Source organism: Leucopleurus acutus, assembly GCF_964270905.1.
Source record: "Leucopleurus acutus genome assembly, chromosome: 8".
Taxonomy (NCBI): Eukaryota; Metazoa; Chordata; class Mammalia; order Artiodactyla; family Delphinidae; genus Leucopleurus; species Leucopleurus acutus.
The window spans coordinates 32867204-32881453 of record NC_139151.1 but is presented as its reverse complement, the minus strand read 5'-3'; the positions used below and the strand labels follow the sequence as shown (position 1 = coordinate 32881453).

The 14250-nt window shown below is 36.5% G+C and overlaps 1 protein-coding gene across 2 annotated transcripts in view; it reads right to left on the bottom strand.

Moving 5' to 3' along the window:
* TRPC6 (transient receptor potential cation channel subfamily C member 6) overlaps positions 1-14250 on the bottom strand; it is a gene marked incomplete at both ends in the record, with an annotated part of 115929 nt that overhangs the window by 13555 nt on the left and 88124 nt on the right. For both annotated transcript variants that reach the window (XM_082843913.1, XM_082843914.1), the window contains 3 exons: positions 396-660; positions 3047-3280; positions 9175-9391. In XM_082843913.1, the coding sequence (XP_082700039.1) occupies positions 396-660; positions 3047-3280; positions 9175-9391 (716 nt within the window). The remainder of the gene's footprint in view (positions 1-395; positions 661-3046; positions 3281-9174; positions 9392-14250) is intronic.

The window sequence follows — 14250 nt, the reverse complement described above, 5'->3', positions numbered from 1 at the left end:
AAGGACACAGCAGTGAAGAGCACAGATGTTATAGTGGACAAGGGACTATGTCCTGGCTTTTCTATCTATTAGCAGCTATGCAGTGTTCAGCACATCATTTAACTTTTCTGAACTTCAGTCTCCTTTTTTTCTTCTGAAACAGAGATAATAAAATGATGTGTGTGAGGTAGTTCCTAGCCTTAAAAATGTTAGCTATAATTACTTAATATTACAGAGGTTGCCTACATTATTGAGTTCTTCCAACCCATTTTAAAATCCTCTCATTTTGCTAAAGAGTAACTGGAGATGAAGTCTTTACCAAAACATTATTTATGCCATGGATGCATATGAACACTGTTAAGCTAACATTTATTTAATCGATGATCTCCATGATCAAAATATCTGAAAGCACATACGTTGTGAAGGCTTCGTTTTGCTTTGCACCAATGTAGTAGGAATAGAGGTTGAACATCCCAATCATAAAGGCCACAAACACCATGATGAATATGACCATGAACTTGAAGATGTCTTTCACTGTTCTTCCAAGTGATATCTGCAGAGGTCCAAAGCTTTCATTTGCTGGTAAAATGTAGGCTATTCTGGAGAAACTTAAAACTACAGCAATTGCATAAAGACCTTCAGATATAATTTGAGGATCAGAGGGGTCCCACTTTATCCTGGCTAGGAGAAAGGAAAGACAAGAGTTATGGTGAGTTTATTTAAGTTTTTTACTTAGGTAACTTCTTTTCTGGGGTAGAAATAAAATTACATTAGCAATCCAGTTCCTGACAGAAGTCTTTTATCTTAAAGGGCTTCTTTAAGTGTCAGGTGTATTTGAGCTTCTGAATTTCCTGAGAAAATTACACCCCTGGTTTGCTGGAAGTTTTCCATAGGGTATAGCATAATGGTTAAGAGTACACATATATATGGAATCTAAAAGAAAAAAAAAATGGTCATGAAGAACCTAGGGGCAAGACAGGAATAAAGACGCAGACCTACTAGAGAATGGACTTGAGGACACGGGAAAGGCGAAGGGTAAGCTGGGACAAAGTGAGAGAGTGGTAGTGTGTATATGGACATATATACACTACCAAATGTAAAATAGATAACTAGTGGGAAGCAGCCGCATAGCACAGGGAGATCAGCTCGGTGCTTTGTGACCAGCTAGAAGGGTGGGATAGGGAGTGTGGGAGGCAGGGAGACGCAAGAGGGAGGGGATATGGTGATATATGTATATGTATAACTGATTCACTTTGTTATGAAGCAGAAACTAACACACCACTGTAAAGCAACTATACTCCAATAAAAATGTTAAAAAAAAAAAGAGTACAAACTGTGGACTCAGCATATGTAAAAATTCCAATACCTACCTGTCTATCTATCTATCTATCTATCTATCTATCTAAAGTCAGCTGGAAGAACTGGTACAAATTACTTATCTTAGTTTTATTTTCCCATCTTTAAAAATGAGATAATACTGCTTCTACCTCTGTCATCTGTTGTGAGAATCCAGTAAGTCAACATACATTCAGTGTTTAGAAACTGCTTGGCACTAACTAAATGATAGCATTTACTATTTAATCTTAAACTATAATAAAAGAAAAGAAGGCCCTAAATACATGATATCATTATTTAATTTTAAACTGTAATTACATTATAATGTAATTTGGGGCTTTTGGAGTTATTTAAACTTACTAAAGTAATTTATATTGGTCACTCAAGTCTATTTTTATCATAAAAATGTAGTAATTATTCACTTATGAGTTCTTCTAGCATTATTACATCAGGTCATCAAAAACCTAATTAAGAAACCATTATGAAGAAAAGCAGTGTGTAGGAAAGAGGAAAAATATAATTATAAATTTGTATTTGCTTATTTGCTGAGAAGTGGAATCAGGAAAGGATACAGTAAACTAATAAAAGCACTTTCCTTTTTTTATAGCACTTTGAATATAAGTACAATATATAAATAGATAGTTCTGACTTTAAAATTCCATATAATAAAAATTTTTGTTATAAAATAACGGCTACATTCCCTGTGCTGTACAATATATAAAAGCCTTACATTATGCACTAAAAGTTGTTAATTAAATATTAAAAGAAATATTAAAAAGAAATAATAAAAAAGAAATCCCTATGTGATATAGCCAGTAAAACCCATAGAGATGTCAATTGACTGTTAACTGACATCTTAACAGAGGATTTGAAATAAGTATTCAAAGAGAATCTGTTTTCCCCACTCTAGGTTTCTACAAGGAGAGATTTTCCCTAAGTAAATAACTGAATCGATTTCTATCACTTAGTCACTTTCTTCCTGGGGAGGTGGAATGACTTATCTGATTACTAAACTGGGGTGGAAACTGAGCATACTTGGTTCAGCTCTGCCCTCTTTTTTCTTGAGAATTTTCCTCTGGTCTTTCATGGGGGAATCTCACATTATCAGACACTTGCTGCCATACCCCTCTTTGAAGAAGACTGCCCTGTCCATACATCTGCCTAAGCCTGATGTTCAATATTACTGAGCCAGGTGGCTAATAAACTCAGAATTATGTCATCCACCCTGAACTTTGTCATTATTAGAGGTGATGATCTGGCCTCCGTGTTCGCTTTTGGTTTTATCTCTCATCTAGTTTCAAAGACTGGGTGAGAAAAAGTGGTGTTATTTATGGGGGGCCCTCTAGAGCCTCCAATGATTCCTTTGCTTTCAAATAGTTTATATGCCTTAAATGGAAATAGTACTTAAATGTATACTATTTTTAATGGACAAGAGGAAAAAAATAAATCCAAGACATAATACAGGCATTCTCAATGAAGTTTGGTGGTTAGCCAATTAATCCCAGAGATAAAGTGAGATGATTCTTGTGATTAAAAGAGGTTTCCAGCCAGAAGAAATATCAAGGGAAGAGGTAGAAAGCATGCTTCTTCAGATACAGATACTCTAAAGAAGCTGGAAACTGACCAACAATTTTATGAGAGCTGAGTAGTAATCAAACTGTTACTGATGTCTACTTTTATAAGAAAATTCTGAATTTTATAAACTTACATTGACTGTGTCCTATAAACTCACCCAAATTGTAGTATTTCACATTGTCTCCCAATGTGACTTTTGTCAAATCCTTCAAAGTATCATTTGCATCAATAATGCTCTGGGCTTTGGAAGCATGCCAAAATGCCATGAATCTTGCAATGAATGATGCTGCAAAGATTGCCAACATTCCAAAATCAAGCATATTCCACAACTCAAACAAGTACTCCTTGGGGCCTTGAGTCCAAATTTCTTTACATTCAGTCCATATCATGCCTGTATTAGAAAGAGGTTAAAATATCAATCCAACTTCATTCCAGCCTTAGCTCTTCAATAAAACAAAATAAATTTGAAAGATCTCAGGCTGATATTCAAAACCCTTCAAAATTTGGCCTCATCCCACCCATCCAGCCATAATTATCTTGTCCCCACAAATCCTAGAGTCCAACAATATCAGTGCAATACCTTATAGCAATGTGACAAATTTCATCAAGGGCATTCAATGTTTGATTCAATGGATCAAACATGATTTGATCCATTAATTCTATACATAAAAATACATTAATAAGATGTTCAGTGTAGGGTTCTTTATAACAATCAAACCATACAAACACACCCACATTCACACACTCAAAATAGAAGTAACCATGGGACTTCTACATATGGGATATTATGCAGCCATTTCATATAATATTTTAAATAGTGGCCACAGGAGTGTACCTCCCAGACCTCCAACTACAGGAATTTAATTGGCCATGGGCATCAGCTACAGCATTCTGAAAACTACTGCCACTTTTGCCCTAAGGCCATGCTTCCCATGGGCTGCTCCCCAGTAGTGACTGAGGGCAGTCCTTCTTCAGAGACATGGGACTCCTTTGATGGCTGACTTTGGCTCAAGGATTTCCTGACGGCCTTGTTAAACTTTCTTTAGACTGGATGGAGATCTAGGATACTTCTACCCTACTTTCCTTCCCTCAAGATAAGACTTGCATCCCAGTCTTACAGCCCTTGCAGCTCTCTTCAGTTCTCTCCCATTTTCTCTCACGTGGAATTTCCTTAATAAAATTGTTGTACATTAAATCCTGTCTTGCATATGCTTCTTGGAGGACCTGGACTAATACACATTGGAAAATGTTTATGTCATAAACATTCGAGCATGCTAAATAAAAAATGTTATATATTGTATGACTTTATGTTTAAAACAAGTATAGTAAAAGACTAGAAGTAATTACAGGAACATATTAATAGTAGTTGTCTCTTGATGGTGGAATTATTAATAATGTTGCATATTCACTCTAAAACTTAATGTGGTACTCAGGAAGGAGCATAGGTTTTGGAATTAGACTGCCGCAGATTTGAGACTTTGCTCTTCCACTTATTAGCTGTGTAATCCTTGGCAACTTATTTAAACTTTCTAAAACTCAATTTGGAAAATGGGGATGATAGTAGTTTGTACCTACTTCACAGGTTTGTTATGAGACTTAAATAACACATGTAAAATGCACAGCACAGTGCCTGGCACTTGAAAAAATAACTAACATTGATTGAGCATTTACTATTTAAAATTTCCTATGTCTGGCACATTTTCTTTTTTCATCTGAAAAATCGTACTTTATTAAAAAGAAGTTACTTTACCCCTATTATCTTTAGATCCCTATGCTCTGATGTCCCACCTCCTCCTAGAGCCATCTGGAGAAATACAAGCCAAACTCCAACAATCCATCAAAGGCTACCTCCATCAACAAGTCTCCATGGTCCCCTAGCTGAAATTAATCTTCTCCCCTTTCTCCTACCAAGCACCTTCCCCAAGTCCCCACATTTGTCATGAACCTTTATCACAACCTGCCATGTGAATGACTGTAGAGCCCTTCAGGGGTTTACAAAAGCCATGGTCTCCACTCTTCCAACAGCTTACTATGTGCTTTTCTCAAAATGATCATTCACTGTAGCACACAACTTACTTATTTGGAATTATTCAAAATTCAGAGGAGACTAGAATTGAATTCATATATATTTTAGTGGATCAGATTTAAAACAGGACACACTACATGTGTACACTCATGAACACATATGTGCACGCACACAACTATGAGCAGGGGTGAAAATATCTGAGGGCAGCCTTTTTTTGTGGTCCCTGGATTCCTGCCAGCTTCCTCAATAGGACAAAAGGGTAGTTTAGAGTAACTGAAGAATAGGAATTAAAGGGCGGTTTAAATTCATATCATTTAGTTGTTTTCAAAACTTCTCTCCTTCTTCCTCCCACTTCTCCATCTTCTCTCTCTTTAAGATGTACAGTTTTTGGTAAAAAATGATATCTCACCAAAGCTTAAAAAATAAAATAGATAGAGCGAACTCTTCTGTTTGAAGGAAGAGTTCCCGTCTTATTTCCCCTGTGGACCCCCAGGAGCTGCCAAGCATAGATTGAAATCCCCCATCTAGTCCAACTTCTCCAGCAAGCAGGGGACTTCTCCACAGGGTTGAGCCTCTTCTTGAATTCGTCCTGAATGACTACTTCTGAAGACGGCTCATCCCATTGTTGACTTTTTAGGAAGCATCCCTTCACTGTGGACCTGTTAGTGCTAATTCTGCCCTTGAGAGAAGAGAATGAATCTGCTCTCTCTGCCTTTAAATTTCTTAAAGCAAAACAGAATAAAACAAAGCACAAACACCTGTGCACTCATTAAATCTATGCTTCTACAGCAGAGGCAGGTTTCCCACAAAGCTAATAAAATTTAACCTCCAAGATGTCTTATCTGCCCAGGCTCCTCCTAGGGCTCTGTTTTGTCTTCTTTTTCTCTAAATGGGGCCCTCCAAATAACTAAACTTCAGGTTCCACAATCCCAGGGTTCTGCCCTACCTCCACCCTCCAGAGTAAGCTTCCGCAGTTCCCACAAGTGCTGTTCCCTGGAAGAGCCACTCCCTTTTCTGGTTGCTTTCAATTTGGGATGCTCCCTAGTTTGCCAATTGCCTGCAGATGGGATGTGGCCAGAGTGTGGAGCAGGAATGTAATTACGGCCCTTGCCTGGAGTCCTCTCCTTCTGTTGAAGGGTCAACCCAGCATTGCATTTGCTTCCTCAGCAGCTCACACTGGATGTTAAGTTAAAAAGTGCTCCTTAGGTGAAGCGTCATCAAGCGTGTCTCCCCCCTCCCTGTGTTCCTGCTACACTTCTCATTGGTTTCAGCTTGCCCTTCAGCCTTGTCAAGATCTCCTGGAATGTCAATTCCATCACCCGGCCTATCAACATTTTGTCTACTAAAAATTATATAAATTTGCTTTCTGTGACCAATAATGTCAGTCTTTTCCCTCAAGCCAACTAGCATCTTGACCTAACTAGTCCACTTCTTATTAATATTTCCAGAAAGTACAGCAACTGTCTTTCAAGAATAACTTCAAAAAGAAAAATAAATACCAGTGTCAGAAATTGAACCAGGAGTCTAACATATGCTACAAAGTATCAGCTGTCCATTCTGAGTTGTTCCTTGTCTTCCCTTTAAATGAATGCTGTGAGATCATCTCTGAATCTCAACCGTAAAGGTTATCCAGCCAGTTGTTCCAAGGAAACGGCTTTTATTCATAAAATTAAAAGTTAACATTCTTGGTTTAGGTTTCCAAGTGAAAAAGGAAAAACTTCCAATGTTTATATTAAAATATTAGTATGAGGAGAGTCAATTAGTTTTGATAAAGAATAAAATGTGCATTCATTGTATTTAATCCTCTTACATAAAATTTAATGTTTTCAAAGTTTAATCTTGAACTGAAGTGTCATATCTTGCTTAATATGTTTTCAGTAGGAAATAGCACTTCCATATAAAACACATGAACTCTTAATGAAGAGTTTAATAGTAATCATAGTTATCTGAAATTTATTAAACATTTCCTATGTGCCAAGTGCTGTAATATGTACTTTAAACATACTAACATAAAACAAAACCTATAACATATAGGCTCTTAGCTTGAGGTAAAGGCAATGTCCAAATGATTATTCTTATTTTAAATCAAATATTCAAAATGAAATGTAATTTACTTCTTATAGCATTATGTTATAAGGTAAATATCAATTAAATTCGAAAAGAAAAAGTGGAAAATCAAACTCTTCTTTATCTAAGGTTTACTTTAGTGATGCAATTCACATGTTAAGACACTATATTTCTCCTTGGAACATTTCCAGGAAATGAAGAGATTCAGAAGTTTTGAGTAACTCTCAATGCTGTTGAATTACCTCATATGCATTTAAAACGATCATATGGTAATTTGTATAGTGCTTTGTAGTATTTCAATGGATCATCCTATCAGCCCCAGTATGAGGAAGCCAAGAAGACAGCCCCTGCCCTAGAAGTGATATAAAACTGACTGCAGATGCTTCTCCAGATCACTGGAAGAACCAAGCTTATGGGCTACCAATGGTTTTGTATGAAGATTCCTTGGGCCTTCTTCTCTTGACACTCTCCACATTACACCCTAGGTGACTTCATGCATAGTCAGGGCCTTATGAAGATTGCTGAAACTTTATCCACAGCCTGACTTCTCCCAGGGGTTGCATTTTAGCAGACATCTTCAACTGGAAATCCCATGGGCACTTCAAAGTCAATCACAACCCAAACTTACCTACCAGCTTTTCATTCTCCCAGTCTCAAGCATGATCTTCCCTCTATATTCTTCTTCCTAGAGACTTGCAGTCACCACCTAGTAATCCAAGGCAGAATCCACAGTTCTCCCTTTCCATGTACAATACATCACCAAGTTATTTGAAGCGTATCTTTTAAGAAGCTCTCAACTCCTTTCCCCACGCCCTGACTTCTGGCACCATGTTCCTCACAGGGATCACTTCAATTGTCTCTCAGCCTCCACACTCACTCCTCCCCAAAGCCACCCTCTACCTCACAACCACTGTGATCTTTCTAAAATGTGATGGATCACATCACCAACAGCTGAAAATCATCCTCTGGCCATGTCACCACCCTTATCTCCCATCACCCACATCCATAAGTGAACCTGCATTATAGCCGGACCTAACACATGACTTTGCAAATGAGGTGCCAGCTGTCGACCTTTGCAACCCCTGGGAGAAGCCAGGCTGTGGATAAAGTTTCAGCGATCTTCATAAGGCCCTGACTATGCATGAAGTCACACCTTTGCATCTAACATTTTGCATCCATACCTTGTAGTGTCCTTACTCCCCATAAACACTCTGTAGGATTAACATGTCCTTATCTTCAAAGTCTCAGATTGAACATACTGTTCAGGGAGGCCTCCTTCGCCCTATCCATACCCCACCCCATTCAGATTTAGATGCCCAATCCATGTGTGTTCATAACACCCTAATAGCTCCTCAGTTACAGTAAGTGTCACATAGGTTTTCTTTATTGATTTACTTATTGACCTGTCCCCTCCCCCCAGACCTAACTTCCTTGACTATAAAGACTGCATTTCATTCACTTCAGTATCCTCATTATCTAATGAGGGCACTTTGTTAGACAGCTATTAGGTAGGTAATAGCTACTGACTTTATTCATTCATAAATATCCAATTGAAATATCTTTCATTTGCATTATATTTAATGACAAGCCATATGGATGAGTGATTCTAAAGATAAATAGCATAGTAATTAAGACCACATTCCCTCTGTATCACTTAACATCTGGGAGATCTAAAGCAAATCTTCACATTAATGCTGTAGTGTAGACATTATTATATGACAGATTGGACCACTAAGGCACAAACAGAGTGTGTGATATGATGTATGTAAAGTGATTTGAACAGTTCTTGGTACATAACAAATGTTCAATAGATGTGAGTGGCTACTACCTTCAGTTCCTATTAAATTGCAACATAAAATCATGTGGTTATTTTTAAACTTGAAGTCACAGCTCTGCTAAAACATGAATGGCAGTTTTTCGTCACTGGCAAGGTTTGATTCATACTATCCTGTTCATTTTCTTCCTGAGTTTTTCTTAGAAATCTAAAAAGCATGTGACATGTGAGAAGGCTGTGGTACTGATAATGAACCCAAGATAACTGTGCTTTAAAAACAACAACAAAAAAACATGCTATGTGGAGCATTGTATCATGCTGTATACATCTGTATAACTGATGTGTGAGGGAATCAGTGTCATTCAGTCCTACTGCTAAGGCTGTAAAAATAAGTGATGACAGAAAAATCAGTCTTTACCTATTACCCAGGAAATAATGAGCATCTCCATCCATGAGAAGCAGGAGGTTTTCATCCTGAACAGCTGTTTTGCATTATCTGTGCTGGTTTCATTAGGAAGGAGTTTGGTGCCTTCAAATCTGTCAGCTGCATTCATGACTAGTAGCCCCAGAAAAATGGTGAAGGAGGCTGCATGTGCTACAAACTTCATGAATGGGCCACGCATTATCTTCCCCATCTGCCACAACACACACCAAAAGAAAATCTTAGCTTTGTTCTGTACATTTTGCAAAACACACATGCGTATACACAAGAATAAATATCTGTGCACTCCAATCTTCTCCTAAGATAATTATGTACCTTTATATAACTAATAATAGAAAAATAATTCCTTATGCTGATATAAAATTTTGGTCATGTTGCTCAGCTACATATGCTGATATTCTGGATTGATAGTTAAATAAATTAATTTCTATTAAATGTTATTTAAGTTCTTAAGATATTACTGACAAAATATTTTATGAATATAATAATGACAAAAGGCAGAGCATAGTATCACCATTACTCATAAAAAGAAAACTAATTTAGTGGGTGTGAAGTATTGAGGAAGCAGCAATGAAAATATTAACCTGAATCTGCTTTACAGTGTATACACCCTTGGTTGATGTTTGTCTGCTTGTTGTCCTCATGTGCATTTCACTGACATGGGTGCAAATCAGGCTTCAAGTGATGCTGTAAATGGAGTAAGAGTCAGGAGTACCAAGAAGAGAACTCCCAGCCCAGGACAGGACAGCAAGGCAGTTCCCATCACGTACTGGAAAGATGTCCTGGAATGACACTGGATTGAAAAAAGTCCAAGTGTCTTTTTTTTTTTTAATGTCTCTAAATCTTTAAATATAGGATAGGAGCAAAAGGTTAAAACATTTGGTCTCGCGTTGGGAAGGGAGTTTTGAGGAAGAATGGGTGAATTCACTGGAGCTGACCCAGGCAACGGAAACCAAGTAGGGGGTGGGTCTCAGGTGCAGAGGCTGGAAACAGGGACTCAATGGGAGCAGTTTGTAAGGGTGGCTGTAGGGTCTTCAAACCGTTTTTTATATTTGCAGAAGCCTATTGGAAATCACTTTATATTTGCTGTTCATAGGCTTCGGGAAAAGATTTATAAAAAAGTTTTGTGGGGTTTTTTGGCTAGAATTGCATCAGTGTGGTAAGAAATGCAGATTGGCAATTACATACATCTCTGGTCACATAACCAACACATTTTAGGTTCAGGTTCCAGTTTCATTCCCTCATTAGCTGAGTAGCAATGAGTGAATTTCCTAAATTATGTGAAAGTCAGATTCTTCATATGAAATATGGAGACAATAAAAGCTCTTTTGCATCTATAGTACAGGAATCATTTCCATCTGAGATGCACGAATCCTAGCTGGGGCAGAGGGATGGTGTGTGCCCAGGATGTGTCTCAAGGGCTCTGTGTATCCCCTGTAATGGTTAACAAAACTCAAATACAAGTATGCAAGAATTTTTTCTTAGGAGAGGGCCAATAGCTTTCAACAGCTTTTCAAACGAGTTTATTATTACAGAAAAATGTAAAAATTAATAATAATACCACCAACACTTGGCCAGTACTTTTATGTACTGTTTTAAGTGCTTTACCCTGTTAATTCCATGATATAATTACAAAATAAAGCGGTATATGCTGCTGAAATGCCCATTTTATGGATGAAGAAACTGAGGAAGTGAGGTCCAGAAACTAGCTTAAAGGTCACACAGCTTATATGTGGTAGAGCTGGAATCTGAACCCAGGCATACTTGTTTGAGTTAATGTTTCTATTTGGTTTACAAAACAAGTTCATATTTTCTCATTGAAGTACATATATATGTAAATTCTTAGAGAACAAACGGTTCTAAGATTTTAAAAAGCTAAATGCTATAATGGAAGGAATGCAATCAATGTTCTCTGTTCCTACACACTTTATCTGTCTATATGGTTTTCAAAATCATAAAAGTTAGAGCTAGGATGAATCACATAGTTTAGTCCCTTCTCTCTTGATATTTAGAATCTTAGGTCAGGCAGAATATCAGGGTGTGTATGTGCGTGCATGCATGCGTGTGTGTGTGTGTGTGTGTGTGTGTGTGTGTGTTTATCTAGATCAATAGATCAACCGCTCTATCTATCTAGTTTTAAGCCAATGGATCTATACAGTTAGATATATTGCAGGCCCAATCCAAGGTTACTTTGTAAAAGGTTGCTGTAAAAACGTTGTCCAAAAACCATACTTCCATAAGTAAATGCTCATTAGATTGAATCAAAGAGTACTTTCTGTGTTTTTTTAAGATCTTGTTTAAATAGAACTCTCAAATAAAGTTAAAACAAATGGGAGAGAAAGTAGGCTTGATTTTTCTCTTGCCTATTGTCCTTAGCAATGTTTTCTAAAAAAATATGGACTATTAAAAACTGAACATTAATGTGACTTTAATTTCTTTTTCTATGGTGTGCCACATATACAATTTTAATTCTACATTTGCTTTATATGCAATTTATTGTAATCATGGCTATTTAATCATGTTTTATATAAGATTTAATCAAGTGTACAAGATTTATTTAATCATTTATTGCAAGGTTCAATATCTTCCTGGTGAAAAGAGCTATTATTATAAATATTAAACCAATTTTTTAAAGTTCTCAGTTTATTTGACTGTTGTGGAAAACTGGGATTGGGGCATTGACTATTAGTAGTAAAATCTATGGAAAACTTATTTATTCCCTGTTTTGTTCAGGAGAGAATCAGAGGCGGCCTTCAAAATACAGAATTACGAAAAACTCAAGAGAGCACAAATTAAAATAGGAGAAGGAGAAGAGAAAAGGCTGGAGACATAAAACGGGGTGAGAATAAAGCTACCCACATTAGAGTGTGCCTCAAGCTTGAGAGGTCTGGAACTTGAGTTCAGCTGTCTGGACACATCTAAAGTCAATGTTCAGTTATTCAGGGCATGGTATCTGATCTGCCCCTCACTCCTCACCTGCCTCACCTTCCTTCTTCCCTGGGTTCCTGGTTCTTACACAATATGACTCCTTTATTTTATTCGGAAGGGAGAGAAGAGAATCAAACCAGGTACTTTTGTTGCTTAGTAAATATATACTACCAAACGTAAAATACATAGCTAGTGGGAAGCAGCCGCATAGCACAGGGAGATCAGCTCGGTGCTTTGTGACCACCTAGAGGGGTGGGATAGGGAGGGTGGGAGGGAGACACAAGAGGGAGGATATATGGGAATATATGTATAGCTGATTCACTTTGTTATAAAGCAGAAACTAACACACCATTGTAAAGCAATTATACACCAATAAAGATGTTTAAAAAATAATAATACATAAATAAAATTTAAAAAAACAAACACATAAACAAAAAGATGGTTGACAGGAAACTAAAGTGGTGTGTTTGGATAATCATATCTTCTATTTCTTATTACAAATCACTGAGAGTTGTGTTTCTCTTTAAACTAAAGGAGATTCTGGTACCACTCAATGGACTTTAGGAACTGAAATGAGTTATTCATTTTAGTAAAATTTGTCATCTATATATTCTGTGATGTAAACAGATTTCTAAAAAATAACTGTAAAGAAAAATTGAACAAGGTGAAAAACTGATGTACCTGGAAAAATGACTGAAAGTAAGCACTGAAAGAAATACCTGCTTTTAAATATTATATCATACTCTTTTTAAGTATTTACTGATGATCAAATAACTATCAAATACCAATAGTAGCAGAAAATGTTGAAGATAGCTTAAGCCAAAATGATTTGAAATCACAGCATGACCTATTTTTACTATAATGAGTATAAAACACATTTGGGTTATGGTGGAAAAAGAGAACAAGTAAGGACAAAAAGAATTTCTTGAAGAAAAGAGCAGACTTGAGGAAAGAAAACCAAACTTTAAATAGAAACAAGGACTCTGTCAAGGTGCATATGCCTGCAATTTGATCTCGCTTAATTTTCATGGATGCTTTGGAATTTTTTAATATTTTAAATAATATTTTAAATAAAAGCATCAATATAGCTTGAGCAATCTCCCCCCTGTTTAAAAAAATCAATTCTCTAAACTGTAAATAATATTTATATATATTACCAAAGGGAAAAATGTAAAATAGATTTTATCATCATGCTTCAAACATTAAATAACAGTAAAATAGATTTTACATATGAAAAAAAATACAGTGTCCTTGACAGTGTCCTTTTAATTTGATTATTTGCCTCAGGGTTCATAAACGAGGGTGGAAAACATACCAGAAAGAAACATGGCCAGGAAAGAAGAAATAGTGAAGGAAATCAGGTTAATTAGGATTCAATCAAAATTTAAGAAATGTGCAACTCTAAGGACTGCCAAAACTAGTCTGTCAAAACACCAAACACTCTGGAAGGCATTATGCTTTTGAACTCACTGGATATGGGGAGGCACAATTATTCACCTTAGAAGAAAGATTATAATTTAACTGATCACAGAGTAATAACAAGGATAATTCCGAACCCCCCCCACTTTCCCCCCCCCCACTTTTAATTCAGGTTAAATCTCTGAAGTAGAAGCAGAACAGAGACTACATACATAGATGTAGCTTATGTTCTAGTAAGGAGAATTAATTCTTTTTTCAAAGTGGAATCTGTCATTCCTATGAAAAAGGGAAGAAAAGAAAAATCTTAACTTTCTAGAAAAAAATCCATGCTATAAATTCTAATTCTAGTAAATATCACTATTTTCATTTTATTTTCCTCCTTTATAATTTATTTATAAATATATAAGGCCAACTTTTGGCCTTATATATTTAAGGGAAAAACATTTATAACGACAGATTTTACCCTCAGGAGAAAATGCCAAGTTTCCAGCAGTTCCTATCATCATCAGTGGAAGTAATTATGAAGTTCCCACTATGTAAGGCTTTGCACCAGCTTCCTACCATAAGCCACTTAATAACATTCCTGTAAGGTTAAAGCACCAAATATATGACTAAGTAATAATAAGAAGAAAATATGTAGGTAATGGTGATATATGTCTTTGCACCCACATGTTACAAATATTTGAAAATGAGTCATGCCCAGAT